General features: G+C 39.2%; 1 protein-coding gene across 1 annotated transcript in view; it reads right to left on the reverse strand.

The window, feature by feature from the left end:
- Positions 1-6,474: 6,474 nt before the first annotated feature.
- PPP3CA (protein phosphatase 3 catalytic subunit alpha) overlaps positions 6,475-25,256 on the reverse strand; it is a 190,001-nt gene continuing 171,219 nt past the window's right edge. The window contains exons 11-13 of the mRNA XM_085222969.1: positions 17,413-17,497; positions 14,192-14,289; positions 6,475-8,271 (exon numbers count right to left, since the gene is read on the reverse strand). Of these exons, the coding sequence (XP_085079095.1) occupies positions 8,078-8,271; positions 14,192-14,289; positions 17,413-17,497 (377 nt within the window). The 3' untranslated portion in view covers positions 6,475-8,077. The remainder of the gene's footprint in view (positions 8,272-14,191; positions 14,290-17,412; positions 17,498-25,256) is intronic.

Genomic DNA, 25,256 nt, shown 5'->3' on the forward strand with positions numbered 1-25,256 from the left:
ACATGCATGAATCACTCTTATAAGAAAATGTTGTGGAATGGAAAGGGACAGGAGAAACTGCTTGCTGAGGGAAAACTGACCAATATTTTTCCTGCGCTGTAATTAAATGGCCACATGAAAGCAGAGGAGACCATGAGAAACCCCATCTCTCTCCCTGCACATATCAGCGTTCTTCTACCATCACCTATTCCAAAAGAGCACAAATTGTTAACAGGAAGAAAAAACTAGAGCCCATCACCTGCAGGTGTCTTCATAGAACTCAAGACTTTTTTCTTTTTCCCCCACCTCCCAGATCACACAACGGACTGTTGCACACTAACACATTGCTACTGCAAGGCATCACCTCAGTGTCTTTATTATAACTAAGCACCATCTTAATGCCCTTATACCAATTCCTAACTTATTTCTATTGCCCACGTGGCACAACAGCAAATGGACATTCCCTACATATTTTGGTCAGTGGTTCCCTTCAAAACTTCCTTTAAAGCTTTGCATATGATTACACTCAATGATCAAGATCAATGACTCTGAAGTTGCTCCTTATTTATAAGTAGTTGTGTACTTAAGCATTCTGCAAGCATATTTTCAAAATACGACTCAAAGATCTGTTAAAGAGCAATGCTGTTTAACCAGTCAGCACATGTGGTATTTCTGCTGCAGCTCTGGGAGAGAAACTATCTCAGTCTTCCTGGAATAAGTGCATTAAACTCTGCATTTGCTTCTGTCTCGATTCTGGTAGTTCTTGTTTCCATACCCTAAATCTTATTCTTGGCTCTCCTTCCACAGTCCCTTAGCCAATACATTAACTTTAAATCTCTCCCTCACCCTTATTGCATCATTTCCGTTCTTCTTTATATCTTGCTCTTCCTATTTATGTGTCTGGAAAAGTTTGTGCTGCTTTTTGAGTGTGATGAGCAAAGAAGCTTAGCTGGACTTGTGCTGATTTCTACTGTACTCCTACATTTTTCTAGCAATTCCCAGCTTGCTTGGCTGTCAGGTCATTTTTCCAAATACCAAACAGTGGCACCTCTTTCTGATTCAGTGACTACAAATAGAAGACATTTGTATGCAGCTCCCAATTATTGCTCACCAATACTTATCACTAATTCTTGCACTAGGAATTAATCTTCCAGAGAAACAACTTTTGATGATGCTCTCTAACATTATGACAAGCCATACCCAAATCCAACACATCACACTTGTCAAACCAACCTTCCCCCATTCTCTCCTCTAGCAATTGAGACAAAAGCTTAGCCGTTTCTTCACTTCACAGCCAGCTGCACCAGGCAACTGCAATGACCTGGCTCCATAAGTGGAATGTGCTTCACCCCTTGGCAGTGAAGTTGTCCCTCTCTTTCCCCTGCTCATTCCTTCTGTCCTTGCAGCAGTGAGATGATTCTTGCTCTCACCACCTGGCTGTTACCCAGTGTCTGGTTCTGCCAGGGCTGTAAGTCTCACTCAGGTTAGCCCATATTGTCAGGCTGCCCCTTAAACTTCATCTCCCATGCTATTCCTGTTCTCCTTTGTTGCATGCCAGCTTGCACATACTGAATCCTAGCATCTTCTTTAAGTGCATGTCCAATCTACGGTGAATTTTATAGGCCAAAATATATGTCATTGCCTATCCAAAGCCAAGGCACACCATGCAGCTTCTGCATCCTGTCATCTCAGACCTGCTGTGCGAGTGCTCAGGTCTCCTCCAGCACTGCTACCACCTCCTCTTCTCTCATCTGCCTTCAGAAAGAAGCAAATATCCCTGAATTCTCCTGCCACTTCCCTTCCTCATTCGCTCCTTTCTCTGGCTCCCTGGTTCATGGCTTGCAGGATTTCCTCAGCCTTCTGCCTAAATGTCAACACTGCAGCTGTATTTATGCTCAGGTGGAGCATCAGCCCAATATTCCCTCCAGAATGCACCTTCTTTCCATTTTAGAAAAATGCAGTCCAAGTGCAAAGCTTATTAGATGCATACAGAAAGCAATAAACCACCAGCTGGCAGATAAACATTACCTTCTCCTCAGGCAACTTCCTCAGAAGGTTACTGCTTCTTCCCTGGGGAGACACAAGATCCCTCATTTATCTCATATCCTGGTAATACTCACAAATCTGCACTACAGTAATGATTGTACACAAACCACATGCTTCAGGGCTTCATCCATTTGCCTGCTAAATCCAGGAAGGGACTATTTACCTCAGTAAAGGATCAACCAGCCTGTTTTGATGACTTCTTCTTCTTCTGAAGCATCAGCAGCAGGTGGGATGCAATACTGAATCATACTGAGGTGGTGAAGAGGATTTCCTCTTGTGCTGGCCTATTATGCACATTTCTGGATGATTTGTGATCAAAATTAGATTTGGCAGTAACTGCTGTTCCTGGTCTTTCACAGCTCTCTCAGACCAGCAGTACCTTCATTTTATCTTACCTTCTTCAATCTGTATCTCAGTATACACTTCCACTCAGCTACTGCAGGATACCTCCACTTCTCTCATTTTCTGATTTATGGCTCCCATCTTTCTGACTTCCAAGGCTGGAAATGCTTTCTCCTGTCTTAAATTACTGGAACCAACATATGTTGTTGAATCCTAATAGCATATCCCAGAAACCGGAGCAGGTATTTCAACTGAATCACGAATGTGGTTAAGGGATGGGAGCCTCTGAGTTGGAAGGACAGATGGAGGCGGGATTGTTCAGCCTGGAGCTGAGGAAGATCAGCATGGACATACCAATGTGTACAAACACGTGATGCAGGGAGTAAAGAGGAGAGGAGAGGTCTTGGTTCTACTCAGTGGAGAGACCAGGAAAAGAGACAATGGGCACAAAGAGAATATGGAGTACTAAATGCAAGAATACATATATATATGGTTTTAAATAAATACCTAGATGTTGAGGGAAAAAAATGCATTTCCTTGATTACACAATGGATGCCTGCATGAACTGCTCCAAGGATGCAATAGTCAAAGGACAAAATGATTACTTCTTGCTCAAGCTATGCTGCTGTAAAAATGAAACAGCTCCAAAGCTTCAGCAAACAGCCACACAAGGCTCCATCCAAAAGCAAGGGTGACATCAGTGAGCCCCTCAGCAACTAGTGATGGGCTGTGACAAAGGAGTGAATGCTGCCCTGTCTGCCACCAAACCTGCAGACTTCTCAGTGGCAGCAAAATCAGTCCTTTAGCACATTCTTTGCCAAGTTGTATAATCAAATCCAAGTTTTTGACAAAGGATGACGGAAAAAAGCCAGTTCCTTCTTCTCCTGAAGCTCATGCTGGAGCAAAGCACTGCCTGGAGCACACAGTTATGCTTCAGCTTGATAAAACATGATGGTCCATAAAAAAACAAAACTGCCCCCCAGTTATTTAAAATTAACTAATTAATTAATGCCTCATAACACATACATTCTTTAATGTTTGGCAAGTCTGATACTGCTAACAGTCAGTTAAGTCAGCTCAACAAGCCTAAGAAAAAACAACTTTCAGCTCCATCAGATCTTCTTTCTTTGTATCCCCGTGGGTGCGGCTGCTGACCACTTAATTTTCACACACTTGCAAGCATACACATGTGAATGCATGTGAACTGGCATTTATTTTTTCTAAATCTATCAAGAACCAGAAAGCTTGCCTTTTTGCACATTGAAAATGGACATTTTTGGCATAATCAGACACCCTCTCAAAAAAACCCTAAGAAAGTGATCTGCAGACTATTTTCAAAACAAAGCTGCTTTGGTGCTTGTGGTTATTTTAACATTTGAAATAGCTGATTCTCATGTCCCTGTATTTGTGAAAGAAGTGTGAAGATGCATGGATCTGACTAATCTGAGCAGCAATACTTTGAAAAAGAAGAGAAACAGATTTCTAAGAACTAAAATTATAAAATTAGTTTGAACCTAGAAGGTGTCCCTAAATTTTTGTTCCTTTTGCTGAGAACTAAAGCCATGGAAGATAGATCAGGTCTGTACTAATGGGCAGCATCTTTCAGCTGCCTGACCTTAACTTAGCTGGCTACGTTCTCAGGAGTAAGCCAAATTATGCCTAACCTGCTTGAGAGGCTGCAGACAATTCTCTGTTGGCAATAAAAGTCAAAGAAAATGATGAAAGAATTTGTATCTGTGCGTGACAGCTGGTGGTGCTGGTAGACACCTAAGCAGGGGTAACACCAGCACAGTTCGGGGGAAACCCTGGACAATAACCAAGATTGTCTTTTTCAGAGAATGTACACTAACCAACAGCTAACAACCTGAGAGCTGCTGAAAAGGGAGATCATGGTAGCGCAGAAAATACACGTAACCAATATACTATCTCCCACGGTAAAAACATAGCAGTTAAAAAATCCAGTAAAACCTGATGTAAGCGACAATGACAAAAAACAAACCAGGAAGGGCAGACGTACTTCAGTGTGTGGCATTTCAACTGAGTTAGGCCATGACATCAAAAACAACCTTCTGCAGCAGGCAGAAGGACAGCGAGAAGAGATGGGATGCCCTGGAAAGATAACCTTTGAAAAACATTTTTGTCCTTTTAGAACTTGATTATAGGCTGAATTCGGGGCTATATTTGATTACAGCCCAGAATATACCTCAGAGATGCCCAGAATGTGCCCTGCGCTAGGGCAGCAGGGCTCAGTCCTGCAAAGAGCTAGGCCATCTTACCTCAGTCAGTGAGGATGCTATTTCACACATGCAGGGCATTTTTTGTTCTTCCAAGACATAAAAAGTTCAAAAAACCTCCCTATAGACTATGTGGAGTTTCCTAATGCAGTTCTCAGCCTGGGCTAACTAACTTGCTTTCCCTTAAGCTCTTTGGCATCTCATTTGCAGCAAACCCACAGCTGATTTTTTGCTCTGATGTTAGATTAAGTTTACTGATTTGGAGATCTATGCAACAGTGCCACCACTGCTGAGGGAAGGCTCCTTTCCTCCTGATAAACTGCGTTAAGAAACTGCCAGAGCTCAGTTAAACCAATACTGACAATATGATACGCCGATGGACAGCTCTGCTCTGTATCACGCAAACTGGCTGCTGAGTGCTAGTTCAGATGATTCGATAGAAACTTTCAACCCGAAGGTAACCCACTCACAGCTGTTCAGCTAGCATGTACCTAGGGCTAACGTGGCAAATAAAACAATCACTGGGATTTACCATTAATTTGTACAGAAATAATTTGATTAGTTAGATACCGCATGCCTCCTCTCTGTGCTTTATTTCTATACAATCTGAAATAAAAATTCTCTACAGTGAGGGTGGTGAGACACTGGAATAGGTTGCCCAGTGAGGTTGTGGATGCCCACTCCCTGGAAGCATTCAAGGCCAGGCTGGCTGGAGCTGTGAGCAACCTGGTCTATAGGGAGGTGCCCCTGCCTGTAGTGGATTGCTGGAACTGGGCCACCTTAATGGTCCCTTCCAACCCAAACCATTCTACAATTCAATGAAAAACTTAAATCTAAAATTGATCCAGCTTTCTAGCCCTAGATCTTCTGAATTAACTATAATTTTTCCACCATTCCTACTTTGCCAAAATTAACAAGGTTCTGAGCTGCAGTAGAAAGAACATGTAAGAAAACAGGCACCACACCAACATTTACTAATGCTACCTGAAAGGAAGACTGCTGCAATACCCACTGCTACACTCTTTGGCATTTTCCGTCACTTCTTCACAGGATGACAGAACTGTGGAAGGATGCTGAGCACGGTTAGGGAGAAAATGAGAAAAAAAATGCAGAGCTTTTACAATTCATCTCTGACTAAAAGAGAGAACATTTGAAATCCGATATGGAGAAGCATTGATTTTTTTTTTTCTTTTCCTAAAGGAACACTGAAAATGAAAATGATACTAATCCACCTTTTCAGATACAGGAGAAGAGCTGGCTAAGAACATTTGTGAGGCCTGTCCATGCAATTTCCTTGATTCCAAAGAGGACAGGATGCTAACTGCATACTGTAGTTAGATCTTCATAATTCACAAGTCACAGTGGAAAAAGGGGAACCTCCATTTGCCCCAGAGTTTTCTCTTTGCTGTGGAAGGTTAAGACGAGTCTTTCTGCTGTCAATTCTATAATTCCTCTGTAAGTTTAGATCTCTAGTTATAAATCTTCTAATTAAACAAGTCTGCAACAACTGTGGGGGGAATAAAAAAGCAAATTTTAAGTACAGGGCACTCTAGATGAGATAGGAAAGTGCACAGAGAGCACGTTGTGCACTCTGCTGGTGGGATGCACCGTACTCATTTTACAGAAAAAACAACTTCTAGGTGGAATCTGGGGGGGGGGGGAACTAAACAAACAGGTAGTATGTAAAGCAGTGCAGAACAGCTACGTAACAAATGTGCTTTTATTTAAGTAAAGAACTGAAAACTGAAACTTGTGAAACATGTCCATCTTCCTTTATACAGATGGTCTACTCTTGTCCAAAGAGAAAGAGAGTAACAAATGCGCGCGCGTGTGTGCACTTCTGTGATATAGTCAGCAAGAAAGAGAAGAGCACTTAAGTTCATGCACATTTTTATTGAGTAGTAATATAAAATGCTTCTCTCATTGTTACAAGTGCATGCTTTTGATTGCCAACATTTCGAAGTCAAATTACAAAGGCAAGGCTGTAGGCTGTAGTGAATTACTTGGGCACTTATACAATTGTTAAAAAATATCAATGGACCGTTTTGTTTAGTTTTTCTTTTTAGAATGAACCAGTCGAAACCCGTAACTGATATACAAAGGGAAAAAAGTGAAAAAATTACACATTTTGTGGCACATGACAGAACATAACAAAATGACTAAACCATTATGACATTAACAATTATCATGCATTTAGAATTTCACATGTAACTACAAACTTATTTAAATTTCACAAGGTTTGCTAAACATGCTACCCATCTATATGTGCACTGACAAGCTCATGTTAAAAACTTTAAGAATACTCTTCCCCTTAGATTTTTCAAAGCTTTTTTTGATTACAAAATTTCAAAGGCATTAAGCATTTTTTTTAGAGAATATAAAGTACGCCAGTATACATACATTTCCAGTATAAGTCAGACCACTAAGCGCATTACAGTCCCATACAGGCCTATACAGCCATTTTTTTTTCTTAAAAAACATGCATAGGCAGATTTTTACAGAATATAGATGCTTTTCACTGCACTTAATATGGTGTCTTGTTCACTATACTTAAAAATGCACCACTCATAAATATTTAAATTCAGCAAGCCACAACCAAGACTTGATTTACCAAAAAAAAAAAAAAAAAAAAAATCCAAAACAAAACCCAGAAAACCCCCCAAACCAAACCCTCCTAATTATAAACAGCAAAAAAAGATTTGTGTTACCATAATTCCAGTTTTTTTTTTAAACAAAGAAAAGGATAATTGCTGCCAAATTAGTAAGATAAGTGTTATATTTAAAGAAGGGCATTGAAGCACACTAAAGAAACCTGAGGTAAGCATAATCTGTACAAAATTAATCCGTCTCTCTCTCTCTCTCTCTCTCTCTCACTCTCTCTTTCTCTCTCTCTCTCTTTTTTTTTTTTTTTTGGCATTTTAAACAAATTTCCAACATTCTTTTTTTTTTCTTTTTTTTTCTATATTTTTAAAGATTGCCTAATTTATTTCATAGCCATTGTCTGACAAGAGTAGCAAAACATTATCAATAAATAGTCCTTATTTAGTTTGTACATTTTGTTAAAAATGCTTTGATGTCGTCCATGTTTAGTGCTGCAACTGTAAACGTACAATAGTTAGTAAGAAATTAAACAAAGTTTTCATGTCCAGTAACATAACAAAAGGCCTTTCAGAAACATATCTAGAAGTTCCCAGTGCAGTAGGAAAACATGTTCATTCCCCTAACTTTGCAATATATACCAGCATTAGCTTTCATTTTTCTACAAGCATTTTAAAGGCATGTCCAAAGGAGGTGTCTATCCCCCACCCCCCTCCCACCAAATTAAAGTTTACGATCTCTTCGGAGATGATTTTGTAAACCGAATCCAACACCCGGCCCCCAGAGCAAGTAAGCTATTATCAGAGGCAAGAACATCCAACTGCCAATGCGCAGCAACCCCATCGCGCCCTGCAGCTCACCCCGCGCCCGGGCAGCGGTCACTGAATATTGCTGCTATTACTGCCGTTGCTGTCAGTGCCATTAGTCTCTGTGGAGATTGCCTTGTTGATGGAGTTAAGGTTGGCATCAGATGGCACATCTCTGCGCGGAGGCATTCGCTCATTAATTCGATCTAAGCCTTTGGCCTCTTCGAAGCTAGTGATCTTATGCTGGGGTGAAAATCCTTTGATAGCTAAATAAAGGATTATTAAAAAGTAAAATTAGCAACGCAGAACTCTTGGCAGTTTTTCCCCCAACGAATGCCCTTCTTTGCCAAGAAGGCAACAAGAAGATCTGACAACATAACAGAGTCCTTACCGTGTACACAAAGAGCTGGGGGTGAACCACCGCCACCTCTGGGAAACCATCTCTGTTTCTGAACAAGATCAACTTCCACTACTTTGTCGGTCATTGGGGTTCAGCCTAAAATACTCTGAGGCCAACATGAAACTACAGGCTGTAATGCGGAACCACTGTTAAGGCACAGTGGTGGCCCAGTGAGTTGGCATTTGTTGTCAGGGCTTACAGCCTGGAAGACATTGTGCCCCACCACAATACCCTTTTATTAGGGAGAACTTCCACGGAACTTTCAATATGTCATGCACATTAAGACTAGGGGGCTGACCCTGTAAGGGGTTGCCCTACATTCTTAATAACACAGGCAAGCTGCTTGCTGGTCACTCGGGGCAGTTCCCCTCTCCAGCCTTCCTGGACTTTTAGAAAGCAGCTCGAGTCAAACAGCAGCAATGCTGTGCAACACAGACTAGGGATATCATCATTTTGGCATATTGGTACAATTGAAATTTGAAAACACATTCACAGAGGACCAAAGTTCCAACTGGACCTGAGGACTTTTGAAACGCCTTTCAGCAGCAGCATTGATGAGGCCAACATTGACCTCATGATCTCAGAAGGCAGACACAGGCTTAGGAATGTATTCACAGACCATGATTTATTTATTTCGTCTGCGATTGAAGAATTTAAGATATTTAGCTTTAAAGCAAGAGAGAACAAAGCACTGTAGGCAAACAGCAGGTCACAGCCCCACAGACAATTTGTAAAAGCCTTCTGTGTGTCTTTCTCTTATCTACACCAAATCAGTGTGTTGTACTTCCAGAATGCTGCTTGCGCTTTTGTTATGCCTCTAACTTAACATGCCATATAGCAGAAATGGTGTGTTAGTACCAGGAAAATGCAAACTCCCTGGGGAGAAAAATGGCAGGGGAGTTTCAAAGATCAAATTCAATGTTCCTTCCCACTCTTTATCTTCTCCCCTCTCTATCCCAAAGTATCCCTCCTCCAAAATGTAGTCCTGGTTCCGGACAAGCTTGAACTTCAGCTAAAAAAGAAAACACCAAACAAACAAAACCAAAACCCCGAACCCCAATCATCCCTGGTACCAATCTACCACTCCTTGCATTTAGTGGGAGCGAGAAAAGCGTTTTCATGCTGGTATTTTTGCCAACCATTCCTGTGAAAATGGATACATCCTGTTTGCCTCAGGATTTAGTTCCTTAACCAGTTTCACAAATGTTAGATTGGAACTTTGAATTGCATGGTTTTTAACATGTATCATCCTTCAACTTAGAAAAACAACGACATAATGGTGATTAGTCAAGTGAGCAGGGATGGAGCAGTGAAAACAGAACAGGCCCTACAGTGAAGTTTTTTTCCAGTATTTCATCTTCTACCACAAAAATGAGGATGTCTAACAAGCACCCAGGCCAATCCCTTAAAGCAACAGTTTAATGGATGGCCGTGTTGAAACTGAAACACTTGCTGTGTTCTGGAGCTGGCAAGTAGCACAGCTCAGTTGGAATTACAGCAATGGAGCACCTGGTGTCGTCAGGCCCTGAATCAAACTGCAGAGGGACAATTAGAAAAAGATGAAACATTTTCTCCATCATTAGCTTCGTCTGTGTAGACTTATCCATTACAACTGTGGTTACTGTGTCTAACTAGTGAGGACAGCAAATCAAGAATTAACATGAGGAGTGCATCATCCTGGAATGGGATCAAGTTCAATCAATTGCACTTCAAGCAGACACATTGTCATCTGTAATACTGAAGAAGGTGCTCTGCTGCAGTTGCTGGTCAGACAACGAGTATTAGCAGTTTACATTGAGAGTATACTAAACACAACACATAGTCACAGAAAATCACAGAAAACAGCCAAACTGTCAACGAGAATGCACACTGCAGATTAGAGATCGCCAATAGGAATAGATAATTCCACCATAAATAGCAGCTTACTCACTGCTATTTAGAAAGCAGTTGTATTTTCTCTTACTTATTTGTTCTATAATTTTATTCACTGCTTTACAAAAATCAAAAACAAATTCAACTGGCCAAAAGGGCACATCTCACCAACAGACAGCAATCATCAGATTTTGTATATTTATCTAAAAAAGTATCCACCGAAAATTTGAGAGGGGCAAGAACAAAATACAACTGAAGAATTTTGTTTTAAAGGGGAATTATGAAAATTCTTCTTCCAAAACTTTATAATGCTGAATGAATACTGTAGATCCGCATCGCAATATGCAATTACTTTGGTATTAACTGTATAGTTAAAAATTTCTTATGGGTAAAATTAGAGGCCTGTCAATAAAGCATCATAGTTTTTGATGCTAAACACTCAGCTATCTTCCGAGGCAGCCAGACACTTTTCATTTGTAGCTAAAAGAGTGCTAGCGTTAATGGTTGCTCTAATGTAAATATCCAGTGTGTAAACTGCCACTACCAGAGGAAACAGACGTCTCGCAGACAGATGCCTCGTGTTGTTTTACTTAAAGAGAAACAGAAATGTGCTGAACTGTAACAAAAGACCAATGATTTTTTTTATACTAGTGAACTAAAAGAAAAAAACTACAAACCGAAGGAAAAACAACAAAAGGAAAAAATATTAAAAGGCTGTGTGTTTTCCTTGACTAGAGATTGCTGAGAATGATTAGAGGCAGAGACAAGACCCAGCCTTCAGTGTACAGCTTTGGAGCTATGTGTCACAGAGCATTTACGAGCTGCTGCCGAGTTATGTCCCTCAAGATCCAAGTCCCCTGATCTCCTACTGCGGCATTACTCAGTGCTTGGTTCAACACACAGGAATTCCAACAGGATCGTAACTTTCAGAAAGAAAAAAAGACGACGACAACAACAACAACAAAAAAACATTTTCCCCTTTAAAGCAATTACATTTTGGTTAATACCGAGCCACAATTGTTAGCCCAACACCCACACAATCTGTACAAGCTACAGCAAAATGAATACACCCAGCAGAGCCCTTATCTGTTGTAGCACCAACAGAAAGGGGACTGGCCAATTTACCTTCATCAGCCTCAATAGCCTCAACAGTAGCTGAAGAGAAGAAAGGGGTAGCAAAACGAATGAGAAAAATGAGCAGAGGATTTTAACTCTAAGAACAAATCAGTGAACAGCAAAGGAGCTAAAACACTAATGTTACTGTAAGTGCTGGATTTTGGCAAAACAGACACACACAGAAATGCTACATAAAAACAGTAATTTGCAGATCAAATTAAACTGAAATGTTTGAAACAGAAAGATTCACAAAGTTTGTAAAAGCATATTAGAAAATTTTTCTTTGAACTAAAAAAAAATCCCTACAAAATGAAAATGTCTTCCATATTGCACACCTTATCTGCACATCTGATCTACAGTGTTTATTGTATAATTCTTATGGCTTCAAATAAGAGCCATTTGATTTGCAGCATCATCAACAGAGAATGAGAAACAGCATAAAGCCATCACACCAAATTCATACCACTTACAAAGTTGGTTTGAAAAGTGTTAGCTGCTGATACAGGGCAAAAGAATCACATAAGCAACTTCTAAGATTTTTTTTTTTTTTTTTTTTTTTTTGTCTCTCTCCTGACTAAAAGAAACCTCCCCATAATGTCGGAAAGAGTTTGCTCAGAGAGCTCTTTTCTTCGCTTGCAATCTCACTCAGTTTGCTCCATGTGGAAGTGTCCTGTGTCCTTTATGGCAACTCAATCTTTGACAACAAAATCATTTTAGTATTTTCAACTGACGGACATTGAAACCAGATTGAAAGCTGTTGGGCTTCCAGAGCTGCAAAGCCTGGTCAGAGAGAGAAAAGGAGATTTCTGCACTGTTATGAGTAAATAAATACACTGTATGTTACCACTGCTTTTAAACCTTCACAGTTCTTAAAAAATATAGCTTGCAATTGAGTTCTAACCATCAGCTTTGGCTTGAATTTGTTTCTACAGTCAGAGTTTTACAGACGGAAGCAAATCAGCAAATGTGATCTAATATAGCAATCACACAGTTAAGTATTTAACAAGAAATGTTGATTTTCAAGAGCTTCACTGGTTTAAAGAACAGCTCAATAAACAAAGTTTCTAGGGATTTCTCTCTTTTTTTTGTCTTGTTTCTCCACATGGAGAAGCTTTTTTTGACCTCCATAAATCCCTATTTATTTTTGGTTATTTGTTTATTTTGGTTTAAATACGGATTGAGATCAATTCTGAAAGATGTGTAATATTACCTTGTTGCATGGGGAAATCAGAGGAGCTAATCCACATGCACCAAGGTAAGCCTGTGCCTCTCAAGCTATAGAGTGAAAAACAAAAATTAAGCAACTGAACTAATACAGATGTAAAAGAAAAGGAAACATGACAACTATGATGAGAAAAATTAAAATGAAAAACTAGATCCAAACCAGCACTGACACATTAGGAAAAAAAAAAAAAAAAAAAAAAAGATGACTAAAATGTATTACTTCCACAGAACATAGTGGTCATATTTTCTGTTAAAACATACAATAATAGGAATGTATGCTTAATAGAAACTATGTACATTTCAGACTGTTTGGTGAATGGAGTACTACATGTTAACTAATTCAGATGAACATGTATAGTAATTTGTTTTACTGTGCTGGAATACCGCAGTATGAGGAGATTTTCCTTTTAGTCATTTGTAAACCAGGCTTCTAGGCAATTTTCTCAAATTCATTTCAATTCCTAACATTTAGCCAGGGCAAAAACAGCAGTTTCCTTGGACCAAGTTTTCTGACGTATATAACTCAACCGTAGAGTGAAAAAGCCTAAGATAAAGAGCTCAACCCTGCTGAGAGAGGCATCCCACGGAATCATATTGCAGCATTTTCAAAGCAGAACGTTACTATGTCTGTAACACACAAGTCATCAAAAAGAAAAAGGGAAGGAAAAAAGGGAAAAAGAAGGTGTACCACAGAATACCTGCATCTTCCAGGTCAGAGAAAAGAGACAGTAAAAGGGAAAAATACAGAGAAAGAATGCTCCAGGAGGGAAACAGGAAAATCAGAGGCTGAGACTGTGTTAAAATTATAAATATTTCTATTTCTTACATCTACTGCCAACAGGATCTCAGTAAATCTGAGACTAGTATATATATACACTCTACAGTAATGCACACAGAAAAAAATGGAGAGCTTATAGTAGTAAATTAAATACTTTGCAGCTCTTTATTTCAAAAGGAATATTTCATCAAAGGCAGCCCTATTACAGACTTAAGGATTACCTATAACAAAAAGCACTTGGTATAAAACTGAGCTGACAATATTGTGTTTGTGTACAAGGCAAACAGTGTTAAGAGCCTCCCTTCCTTTCGGCTTAAATCAGAATGTGAAATTGCTCTCATGCTGTCAGCTAGAATTGCTAGAAGATAAAATCTACTTCTAGAACTATTTTCATTGGTGATTCTCTGTGAGGAAGAACAAATCAGATAAAATAAGAGCCTGAATGTCATTATCTAAGATGAATCTTCTGTACTCAGTGTATCAAAAGCTGCTCTTGAGAAAAATAAAAGATGACACTATAAACTGTGGAAACAGTGCACTTCAGATGTGATGCTGATCTAACACTGAAAGTTGATTCTCAGGAAATTTTTCCCCTCCTCTTTCTTTGAAAATCAGTGGTACATAACAAGTCGGGAGAAATGGCCTGACATGAACTGCTCCAAATGCTCCAATACAACAAATCACCTGTTTCCTTTATTTATTTATTTCTGAGGAGACTTTGGCTATTTTTCTTGGGTTCTTCACATGACAATCATTTCTTTTACAAATAATGACACACAGAGGCAAACATGCTTACCGCTTTGCAGTGTTTGTTTTCCTCCAGAAAGCACACCACTGGGCAGCATTCCTGTGGGAGTCAGCCCTTTCAGTGTCAGCACACTTTCACTCTCCTCCCTGCAGAAGGAAAAAAAATAAAGAAATCATTCTCCTTCCTTCTCCCCTCACAACACTGGGCCTTTGTCCTCTGTGTCAGCAGTTCACCTCTGCACCACACCGTACATGCACTGTCACTATAGTTAACAGAATACCCTGCATCTAGGAATCAACATACACAAATGCCTACATTGGATTGCGCTAAAACTGCAAATTTGAAAGGATGAAGACCAAAGCAACAGTTATTACCAGTGACGTATTCGAATGTCTCACACTGTGTAGTCCAAAATCAACTTAAATTGTTTTTTTTTTTGTCTACACCAGGAGTTATTTATTATTGATCATCAGCCACTTTAAAAACAAAACAAAACATGAGCTAGAAGCTCATTAAAATTAATAAGCACTTCCATCCATAAAGGGTGAGTGCTCACCATGAGCACTCTTCTTCTAATTTTATATGCTGAAAGTGACGCTGGATTCGAGGAAAATATTATAGGAAACTGAAATATGTTTTCCAGACCCCCAAATACATATGGTATTCAAGAGATGTCAAGACAAATCCAACAGCTTTATCCAGACATGACGTTACATGCAGCCCTCTACAGTGCTGATGATGCACCTTCTCAGCAGTAAAACTGATCCCAATTCTTCAAGAAATGAATATTTTAAAGTGTTTTACTTTGAAAAATAAAATGGCGCTAAGCTGGAGGAAGTAAACAGAAAGACAGATGTTGAGACTAATATGGTTTTGTTTATCAAAACTGTATGTACTAGAATTGTTGACAGAGTTTTCTTTAGCCCAAAATGCCCTGAATTACTCATTTATTTCAAACAACTTGTTTACCAATGACATTTGCTCTTCATGTTCTATTTTTAGTTGAAAATTATTCTTCTCACACACATGCTTTTCTTAGTGTAAAAGTCAAAACCACATTGTGACTGTTTTCACGTTTCTCAGGCGATTAGAACTAATGCAATAGTCCACTAATTCCAAATTTAAGATAGTGTTGTAATGCCACTACAGAATACTGCCAATCTAATCTAAGTTTTTGCTTGCTCTTGCTTTGCTGCTGCAAGAAATGGTATAGTGCCAAATAATTTGGTTCATTTCTTTTTCTTTTGAAAAAGTGTAGTATCACTCTGCGCTTCACGTTCACAGGAAAAGTTATTTTACAGTATTCTTTCTTGTTCTCTTCAAACCACTAAAGCTAAAACTGTAATCTGTGAGTATCATGGATATCACTTAAAACAAAACACAAACCAGAATCATGTTGTATCCACCTCCCATCCTTGCAATGATTCTGGCCCCATAGTTTCTTTTGAAACTATACATATATATACACATACATACATACATATATATATATATAGGCCTTCTCTGTATATTTAAGTCCAGGTTTCTGTTAAATTCATCCTATATTTCAAATGGTACTCCTCAGAAAAATACAGTGAATCCAAATGCTGCAGTTGAAGGCTATGAGAGAAAGCCAGGTTCCCCTAACTTTGTTTACTCAACTATCACCAGACAAAAATAACTGTGCTGTTTTGTGAAGGTGGTGGCAATGTCAGCTCCAGGCTCTCTGCCAGATTTAATACAGATGAGCAGGTGGAAACATCTGATTGCACCCCCGTCTTGTTTAGGGAAAAGGCACTATGCCAATTTCTCTTTTTTATGGGTACCACTGAAGCAGCTCGTGCATCACTACTGCCTCACACATAACAGTTTGGAAACTCCAAAAAGAAACCCCATAAAGTCCTTCATCTCAGTATGCAATTTAAAGCTATGCTGCTGCAATCTGCAGCGTGTGGGTGAACTGTTGTGTCCTGAATATCTGCCCACTGCTTGCACTTTGCAAGAGAGTCTCAAATCAAGAAAGTTTGTGATTTTCACCTGAAATCAAGAGTGCATTCTTCAAGTAACTATATTTATTTCTTTTATTCCCATCAGATTACCACACCAATACATGTTTTTAAAAATCCTTTTTGTACCAATTGTAAAAGCCATAAACAGACTACAACAGAGCAACATACAAGTTCTGAGCTCCTCACTACAAAAAAGACATCGAGGCCCTGGAGCATGTCCAGAGAAGCACAGTGAAGCTGGTGAGGGGTCTTATGAGGAGTGGCTGAGGGAGCTGGGATTGTTTCATTTGGAGATGAGGAGGCTCAGACCTTATTGCTCTCTACAGCTACCTGAAAGGAGATTGTGGTGAGGTGAAGGTCAGCCTTTTCTCCCATTTAACTAGCAATAGGATTAGAGGGAATGGCCTCAACTTGCACTAGGGGACGTTCAGGTTGAAGATTAGGAAGAATTTCTTCTCTGAAAGAATCATCAAGTGCTGGAAGATGCTGCCCAGGGAGGCGGTGGAGTCACCATCCCTGTAGGTGTTCAACAAACATTTAGATTTTTCGGTTTTACTGAGAGATATGGTTTTGTGGGGAAATATCAGTGGTAGGTGGACATCTTGACTGGATGATTTTGGAGGTATTTTCCGACCTCGGTGATTCTATGATTCTGTAAGTTCCTGATTAAACCAGTAAATAAATAAAATCCATCTGCTGCAAGGGAAGAATAACTTCAGTAGAGTATAGCCTGTTTTCTATTCTACTCAGAGACATCAAATGGAAAGTTCTAACATTGGCTAGCAACTAGTTACTCATGTTCATGTGTTTGGGGGAGCGCAGCTGAAGGTAACAAGCTGCTGCCGTTCGCACTGATTTCCTGGATTTTTAGTTAATTTACCCTAATGCTTTCATATTTAATCATTTGTAGCACGAACTATGAGTGACAAAGCAGGACATTTGCCCTTCCTTTCAATGAGGTATTATGTGGAATATACTCTCTCTCTTCATTTAACATTTGCCTCATAGTGTCTAACAGAGTTTACTAGTGAATGTTGAGAGAAAAAGGCTTAGAACAAAAAGTAACCACAATGTTCTTTGCTGATGTCTTGCTTTGTTATTGGTATTAAGTCCCGCAAAAACACCAAGGAAGATTTTTCAATAGTCATGATAAATAGCAGTATTTCATAAATAAAAACCTTTTTAAAAGATTGCAGCAGCAATAGAGTGCTCTATGTAATCACCAGTAGTTGCCTCTAAAGAAACAACAAAAAACCCTGCAGCAAAAACCCGCTTACTTACCTTAGCACTGAGAAAACTCTAGCCATTTTTCCTATTGCTCTTATCTTGTTTCTTATAACCTCCTTTCGAGCAGCAGCTGTTGCTCCTATGAAAAATATATTAAAAATACTTGTAGTGTATTGTAAATAATATATTACTATTCTGAACACAAGAAATGCCATATTAACACAACAGTTTGCCAAACTAAGCCATTGTCTGCACTCAAAAATACTACTTTTTGTTACTTGCAGCTCTGATCACTTTTCAAGTCTGGTTATTATTATCTTTACAACTGTGAGCCTTTTTTCTGCTATATATGAAGCCAGTGTTTTTCATCAACGTATTCTAATTTTCCATTTCAAAAACATTTTCAGAAACAAGCTAATTAGAATGTAGTTAAAATGTGAAAAAGATATTCAACATGAACAGTCCAAGTCATAAGAAGTCAGTTTAAAATAAATAAATAAATAAAATAGCAATGGAGTTAAAATCTATTTTACAAACTTGACATTTTAAGTGGAAAAACAATCACATTCCACTCAGTTGTCTAAGAAAAAAAAAAAAAAAAGTGATTGGAATACATTTAAGGACAAGGAGGACCTGGTACCCTATCAGAAAAGCATTTAAGGCATAACAAAACCTAAAACCAGAATTCTGGAAACTAGCACTAAGCTGTAGAGATTATGTTGGCTGGCAGCAGTTAATAGAGTTCCATAGAAAGTACTTTCTTCCCACCATTACTATGGCCTGCTCATATTACTTTGAAATTTATGAACTCACAAAATAAAAAAAAACATACACTGGAACAGTGACTGCCTTTTAGCTTGTTTTGCATGTAGAATTGCTAGTTGGATATAATCAAAGCCAAGGATATTACCTATGAATCCCAAAAAAAAAAAAAAAAAAAAAAAGGGAAGAAAATCACCTGAATGGGGGAAAACAAATAACTATATTAATAAGTTAACTGAACCAGCAGTTTCTTTTTAAAAAAGCTTATATAAGAAAAGATCGTGCTGTACTAAGTGAAACAGGTTCACTCAAGTATCAAAACCGAAACCACATACATCATAAAGATTTCTCCCCAGAGCATTCTGAATGAAAGGCAACTTTCTTGTATGGCTTGTATATTGCCTGACTATTTCTACCTCTGAAGTTCAACGGTGCAATCAGAAAAAGACTACAGCAAGGTGCTGCTTGCTTCTTTGCTGTTCCAGAATTCAAGGACAAATTGATAATTTCTATCTTCAATTCCAGGTGAAAAGCAGCAGAAAGCCTAGCCCTGGGCCTGGTCACACAGGCCTTTCTTCACCGTATTTTAAATTCAGCCAGAATGGTTAAGAAGGAAACACTGACTCCAGCCATCTGGGGAGTGCTGGAGTGGTCCAACTGAGCTAAGCAGGTCTGCTGAGTACTTTCCATGGCCAGCACTGAGATAATTCTTGTTGTGGTTCATCTCCACACAGCTCTGCTTACAGTAGCCCCACAGTTCCACTCTCAGGCTCTCTTACCTCTCCCTGCTGCAAATCTCTCTCCTACAATTAATCTCCCAACTGCTTGAGTCATCTCTTGGAAGCACAGGGATTGCTTAATGCTATTCACCAGGCTGGCCTGGCTATACTCCGGCATTTTAGAAGAAGTGAAAAGGATGGTTTTTTGTTTTTTGTTTTTTTTTTTTTTCAGTGCTTGGATTTCAAAACAAATAGCCACCCACTGCAAAACTTTCAAAACTGAAAATAACAATGCGCAAATCTTAAAGCTGTACAAAAGAAGGCCAAATCAACCAAGAGAACAAATAGCCCAGGTAGCAACTCACAAACTCTGGATGAATTTCACTGCTTTTAATATCACGGTCAAGAGCAAGCATAAACTCCTACCAGCAAGGAATAAGTTTTATAAAATGGGAGAATAACGGATGCACATGGAGAACCGTGCAGAGCTGCATGTGCAGTTGTGCATCCCTGACTAGCCTGTGTCCAAATGGGGACACAGGAATCAACCCGCATACACCTGTACTGGTCCATCTTCATCTATGTATCAAGGAGCACAGGCTTGTCTTGTAACCGTGGAATACATGTTTTTTGCCTTTCCATCTCTTGGAGCATCTCTCAAATGCACTATTTTCAGGCTTTCCTAATTGTCCTCCTAATACATCTTGGAATTGAATCCGCATCTTGAAGTTCAAAACGAAAGAAGCTATGCTCAGAAGGATGTCTTTCAAATCAAGAGCTAGTTTGGGGCATAAATATGTGATTCTAGATGATAAAGAGCAGGAGAAACAGATGTAACTCAGCTGTAACTGAATTATACCTAATGTATTAGTAAGAACTTAGTGAAAAATTTAGATTAAACAGCAATAAATCATGTTTGTCAGGAAATAGTACATTCCTCCCTCAGTTTCTATAACCTCACTGAATTGTACCTTAAGGTAGTATGACATGGTTTTCATTCTTTTTTTCTCCTAAAAGCACTTAAAACACAATTTATCTTTTCTTTCTGGTTTCACTGCTCCATTATTACAAGCCCACACTGTTCTAGTAGATCTTATAAGTACACTTGACCTTTTTCAGCCACTGTTCAATTTCCAGAAGAGTTGAGAACTGAAAACTGGTAATATAATTTATTACTGAAGTAAAACACAATGCTACCCATAAATAAAAAATAAAAAAATGCCCTAAATCATAAAACATAACAGTCTCAGAATGAGTGCTTTATTTCTCACCAACACGCACACAATGTTACTGAAAGATATACCCAGAGATTTCTGTCTCTGCTGAATTCCCTAATTTGTAACAGATTTGTGACAATGACAAAAATATATATATATCTGTTCACTAATTATTAGTAATGATTTCATTTACTTTGTGTGTTTTTTTGTTTTTTATTTTTAAACATTATGTGCTAAATAATGCACCTAGCATTCACAATGTGATATTGCACTGCAAATTTTCACTGAATGCTGCTCACTGGACAGTATCTGGATTCCCTAATTATATATATGAGTGACAGAGCACTGGAACAGGCTGTCCAGGGAGGTTGTAGAGTCTTGAGATATTCAAGATTCGTCTTGGACACCTACCTGTGCAACCTGCTGTAGGGAACCTGCTTTAGCAGGGGGGATGGACTCAACGGTCTCTAGAGGTCCCTTCCAACCCTGTGTCTATGTGATACTTAAATCTTTGACTCACATTTTATGTTTAACTACTCAATTTTTGTGTTCTGAAATTCACAATTACTGCAAATCTCTATGAGTTACTTCAGCTGCACTTAAACATACATTTAACACGGAAGTAAATAGCTCATAACTTAAGAAATGACTAAGTGTAAAATAGTTAATTTTAACCTTAGCAAGCATAGCCTGATATACACTTTTATATATACACACACATATACATTATTCTTTCAATATCTTAAACTATTTGCATAAAAATAACTAAAAAATAATTATGAATACAACCAAGGTTAAAACAGGACAAATCATTTTGGAGGTAGAATAAAAGCTTTGAATCTCACCTCAGTAATTTAACAAATTCCATTGGATTTTAGATTTGCAGCATCTATATAATTATTTTGCAAGCTGTATATATAGGATTTACATAAAATATAATCTAAACTTTCAGATTAAGAAGCAAAACAATTAAATAAAACTGTAAACTGAAAATATTGAGATGTGGGACTGAACAGATATGTAACAAAATTGGTTAAAAAAAAAACAACAAACCAAAACCAAAAATTGATTCTCTGAATGACATCCTAATATATTATGTATGAATATATTATGCATGAAAGCAAATTAATGAAATTTAACCCCTCCAATTTATTTAATACCTTTCTTTTGTGCATAAATGGGATCTTCTTATGAATTCCAAGGGGAGAGGGGGGGAAAGAAAGAGATCAGTGATGTTTGCAGAATGAAAATAAAAAACAACAAAGAACATTTGACAACATCAGTGGAAACTCAATGTTTAAGTAAAGTCTGAAAAACAGAAAAGAAACAAATTAGGCAGGGAACACCCAAAAGGAAAGAAACAGATTGAAAACTATGGGAGAGAAAAAGAAAACAACAAAAAAAACTTAAAAAAAGCATAAGGCCTTGTTAGTAGATTTGCAGAAAGAAACATGCAGGCAGATTAGCAGGTAAGCTTAGCCTCGATGCTACCATCTCTTGACTGCATTCTTTCTTCTACATGATTGCAGCTGCTCTAAGGCTCAGTGACATCTCAGAACCAGCAGACTATCCCCTTCCACTTATTTGGAGTGTACCTGACTGATGACGCCTCCTTCCTTACACCAAACACACCAATTCTTTGTTTATTTCCACTTGATATCTGAAAGAATAGCTTGCTTTTGTAGATGTATATTGCTTCTATCAAAACCAGCATTATCTATGGCACACATGCATTTGTCAGAATGACCCAGCATCTTGCAGTTAGCAAACAGAAGTGGCTTTATGGTACAGTGTATTGCATTCTAACCCAACTATTTTTGAGAGAAACATGAGTGAAGTGCTCAGAGCCCTGGCACAGCTGCACCATGGGATGTATTTTGAGGACTCTGGTTACCTAGCATGTGCTGGCAAGCTGGTTCAGAGGCAGAGCACACCAATGTGAAAAACGCTCCGGGTATGGAAACAACCAGATCTGGCCAAAACAGTAAAAATCCCATTAAAATGCTCCTCTGCCACCAATTCTTAGAGAGCAGGTATGCCCTGCAGCACAACGTTGCTGCTTTGAAGGGATAATATGAATAAAATGGTGAAAAGTAACCTCAATTTCTCTCCTAGTTAAAAATTAACTCATTCAAAAGGTGATTCCCGTCTGCCCAGCTAGACTCATGAAATCTCTTATCGAGCCACTAGTAAGCACCTGTGACCTGAAGCCTCTGCTCCCCCTAGGGCACTGTCTGTGTTACTTTGTGCAGAGCTTGCCCAGGTGTAATTTACTGCTGAAGACCTAAAGCACATGACACATGCTGACTGCTGCTCACTGTGGAACCCAGTTTGACCAACAGGACACATCTGACATGGTAACTCAGTTTAGTTTCAGACCACAGCACTTGACTGCAGAAGCTGTGCTCCAGCTGAGGAATAACGGCTGCTACCAGCATTATGACAGCAGCTTTTTCCACAAGAAGGCTGTGAGATACAATGTTGAAGGCAATACAAAAATTAATGCAGGTAATTTAGAAGTGTCTTTATACCAAATCATGACAGCAACGCATACAAAGCAAGCAGAGCATTTGTGTTAAGTTGTCTATTACATTACTGCACCCTTTTAATTAGCAGCTTAGTTTTTCAATGAAATGCATGAGGCCAGAAATGTTACTAATTAAAATAAAACAGGATTCTGACTACGTGCTGGCTGGAGAGAGGTATTTGTAGCTCCTGTTGCTAAGCAATATGTTTGATGCACAAACCATACAGTGCATAGCTACTCTTCACGTAAGGCATTTTTTACTGGATTAGATTATGTTGCAACCATCACAGCAAACAGCAAAGAAAAGGTACCACAAGAAGAAGCTATCAGAGATAAGAAAACCTGACATATCATCTCCTCTCATTTTTAAAGCAAGCGAAACCAAAAGCCATCAGGGAAGACACAGTCTAAAGGGCACTATGACTTCTGTCTAGGTTCTCAGGTTCTCTCCCACTAAGCATTCACATAACCGCCTCCAACAAATTGATCAGATCCCCATTATGTATTTCCTTAAGGGGAGGAAGAAAAAAAAAAAAAGGTTTGGGGAGAAAGGAATACATGCTGTGGAGCATCCTGCTCATGGTGCTCATGATTAGATGCAGCATGCATGATGTGGGGCGGGGAAAAAAAAAAGAAAGAAAGAAAAAGAAAAAAAGCTCACAAACCATGCAGTGAGGTCAGGCAATACTGACGGGGCTTTGTTTTGAGGGGGAAAGTGAGTGAGAGGGGAAGACAGAGGGCAAGAAAATGTAAGAGAAGATAAATGAATGATCGGTGCAAACCATAGTGATGGATCATTCTCACTACATGTGGGAACCCAGGTCAGGGCATGTTCAAACTGCAAGGAGAGAAAGGAAATCAGCAGCGAGCCCTGAGAGCTACATGTGATGCAAAAATATGCAATGATCAAACAAAACGCATCTGCTGTGGCAGATATCAGACACTTCCTTCTACGGGAAATACTGCTAAGGGAAAATGTCAGTGAGTGAACAGGACTCTGCAGAGTAAAGGACAGTGGAAACACTGATCCACTGTAAGGCTGTCAGCATACAGCCCTGACAGAACCAGTTTTAAACTGATAACCCTTCCAGTTTGCTTCATTAAGAACGCAAATGAAACATCGTGTACTTCCTCCCACAAAAGGCAATGCTCTAAGAAAAAAAAAAAAAAGCAACAAAAAGTCAACCTTTTTTGAGAAAAAGATTATTTTCCTTTGTTGTATGGGTAATGCATAAAGAAATCATTAAAGATACCAGCCTCTATTTAAACTTAAATCAACTTTCAGATGTAGTTTTATGTCCAAATCCCTCAGTCTCTCCCATGCATGCAGCAGTGCCACTGGGCCCAGTGCTCCCTCTGGGCCACAGAAACATGTGTCCCACAGCCCCTGCAGCCTCACTGCCACAGACCTCATCCTACGGTTCTAAGGGGACTGTCTGGGGAAACAGGCATGAAGATACCTCAAGTCAGGTTGTAGCTGCACATCCTAAAGTGGAAGATACTGCTAATATCTTCCTTAACATATGTTGTATGCTGAGAAAGGGTTCATATCGAAAAATCTGAAAGTACATTTAAGAGATTAACATTACAGTACCAGGAATGGTTTAATTATTCTTCATCTAGAAATTTTAACGCCGTTGGGTATAATTATTCAATACGCACACATTCAAGCCAAGAGGCTTTCAGCCTGCGTTCCTCCTCAGGCACCTGTAACACAGCGAGCTGCATGCCTGGAAGCATGCCATGGTACAGTTCCCTGGGAGACAGCTGCTGCACGCTGCTCCCAGCACACAGCACGGGAAATCTGCAGCCGACACAGAACCCTTCTGCAGCTGGAGACAGCTCGGTCCATGGCTGAGCTGACCACCGTGAGTGCTGTTGTCCTGAAGGACATCAGGGAACCTGCACCTTCGGCTGTGCTTTGATAACACTCTGCTGAGCTGTCACCTGGACACGGGAGTGCTGATCCACTGACATTTAGAAAAGGACATCAGGCACTGGCCTAGCTATGCTCTGCTTGGTGTCAATGGAAGCTTATACTACAACTTTAAAAGAAAATATTAGGTCAATGCTGAACTAATTTAAAAATCTTTCCCATAAAATCTTTGCTTTGGCAATGAATTCAGTGAAATTTCAGCCTGTGCTTAAGTGCTTTCTTGAGCCAAGGATTTAAGCATATGGTTCTCCTGCTACTGCATTTAATTTGACACAGTTTTTTACTCATTGCATGCCTTCACGCTGTTTCACACGCTGCTTTAATTACACAGTAGCTACTTATTAAATTTCATAAGAAAAGTTTGGGCACAATATTCTAACAGGTGCTTTCTCCTCTGCACTGATTACTGGTTTCAGTAAATTCAATCTTTGTCCCAAATCCTGCAAGATAATGTGCATGTCCACACTGCAGCAGCTACAGAACAGGGAATCCCATTTGGCTTCTCAGGGTAAACGCGAAGCACTACAATCCATCCTCTTCTTTTCCATCATAAAGGAAGCACCTGTCAAAGCCCATGACATAGCTTCCTCCTCTGAAGACTAAGAATAAGGACTCAAAGAGAATTTGAATGATTAATTCTATTTCATTAAGTATTTGTCTTGATATTTCTCCACTTTCCCCTTTTTTCATTCTACCAACTTCATGAGAATTTCTAGTTGCATAGTAGCTCTGTTTTT

Source organism: Meleagris gallopavo, chromosome 4 (genome assembly GCF_905368555.1).
Source record: "Meleagris gallopavo chromosome 4, MGAL_WU_HG_1.1, whole genome shotgun sequence".
Lineage (NCBI taxonomy): Eukaryota > Metazoa > Chordata > Aves > Galliformes > Phasianidae > Meleagris > Meleagris gallopavo.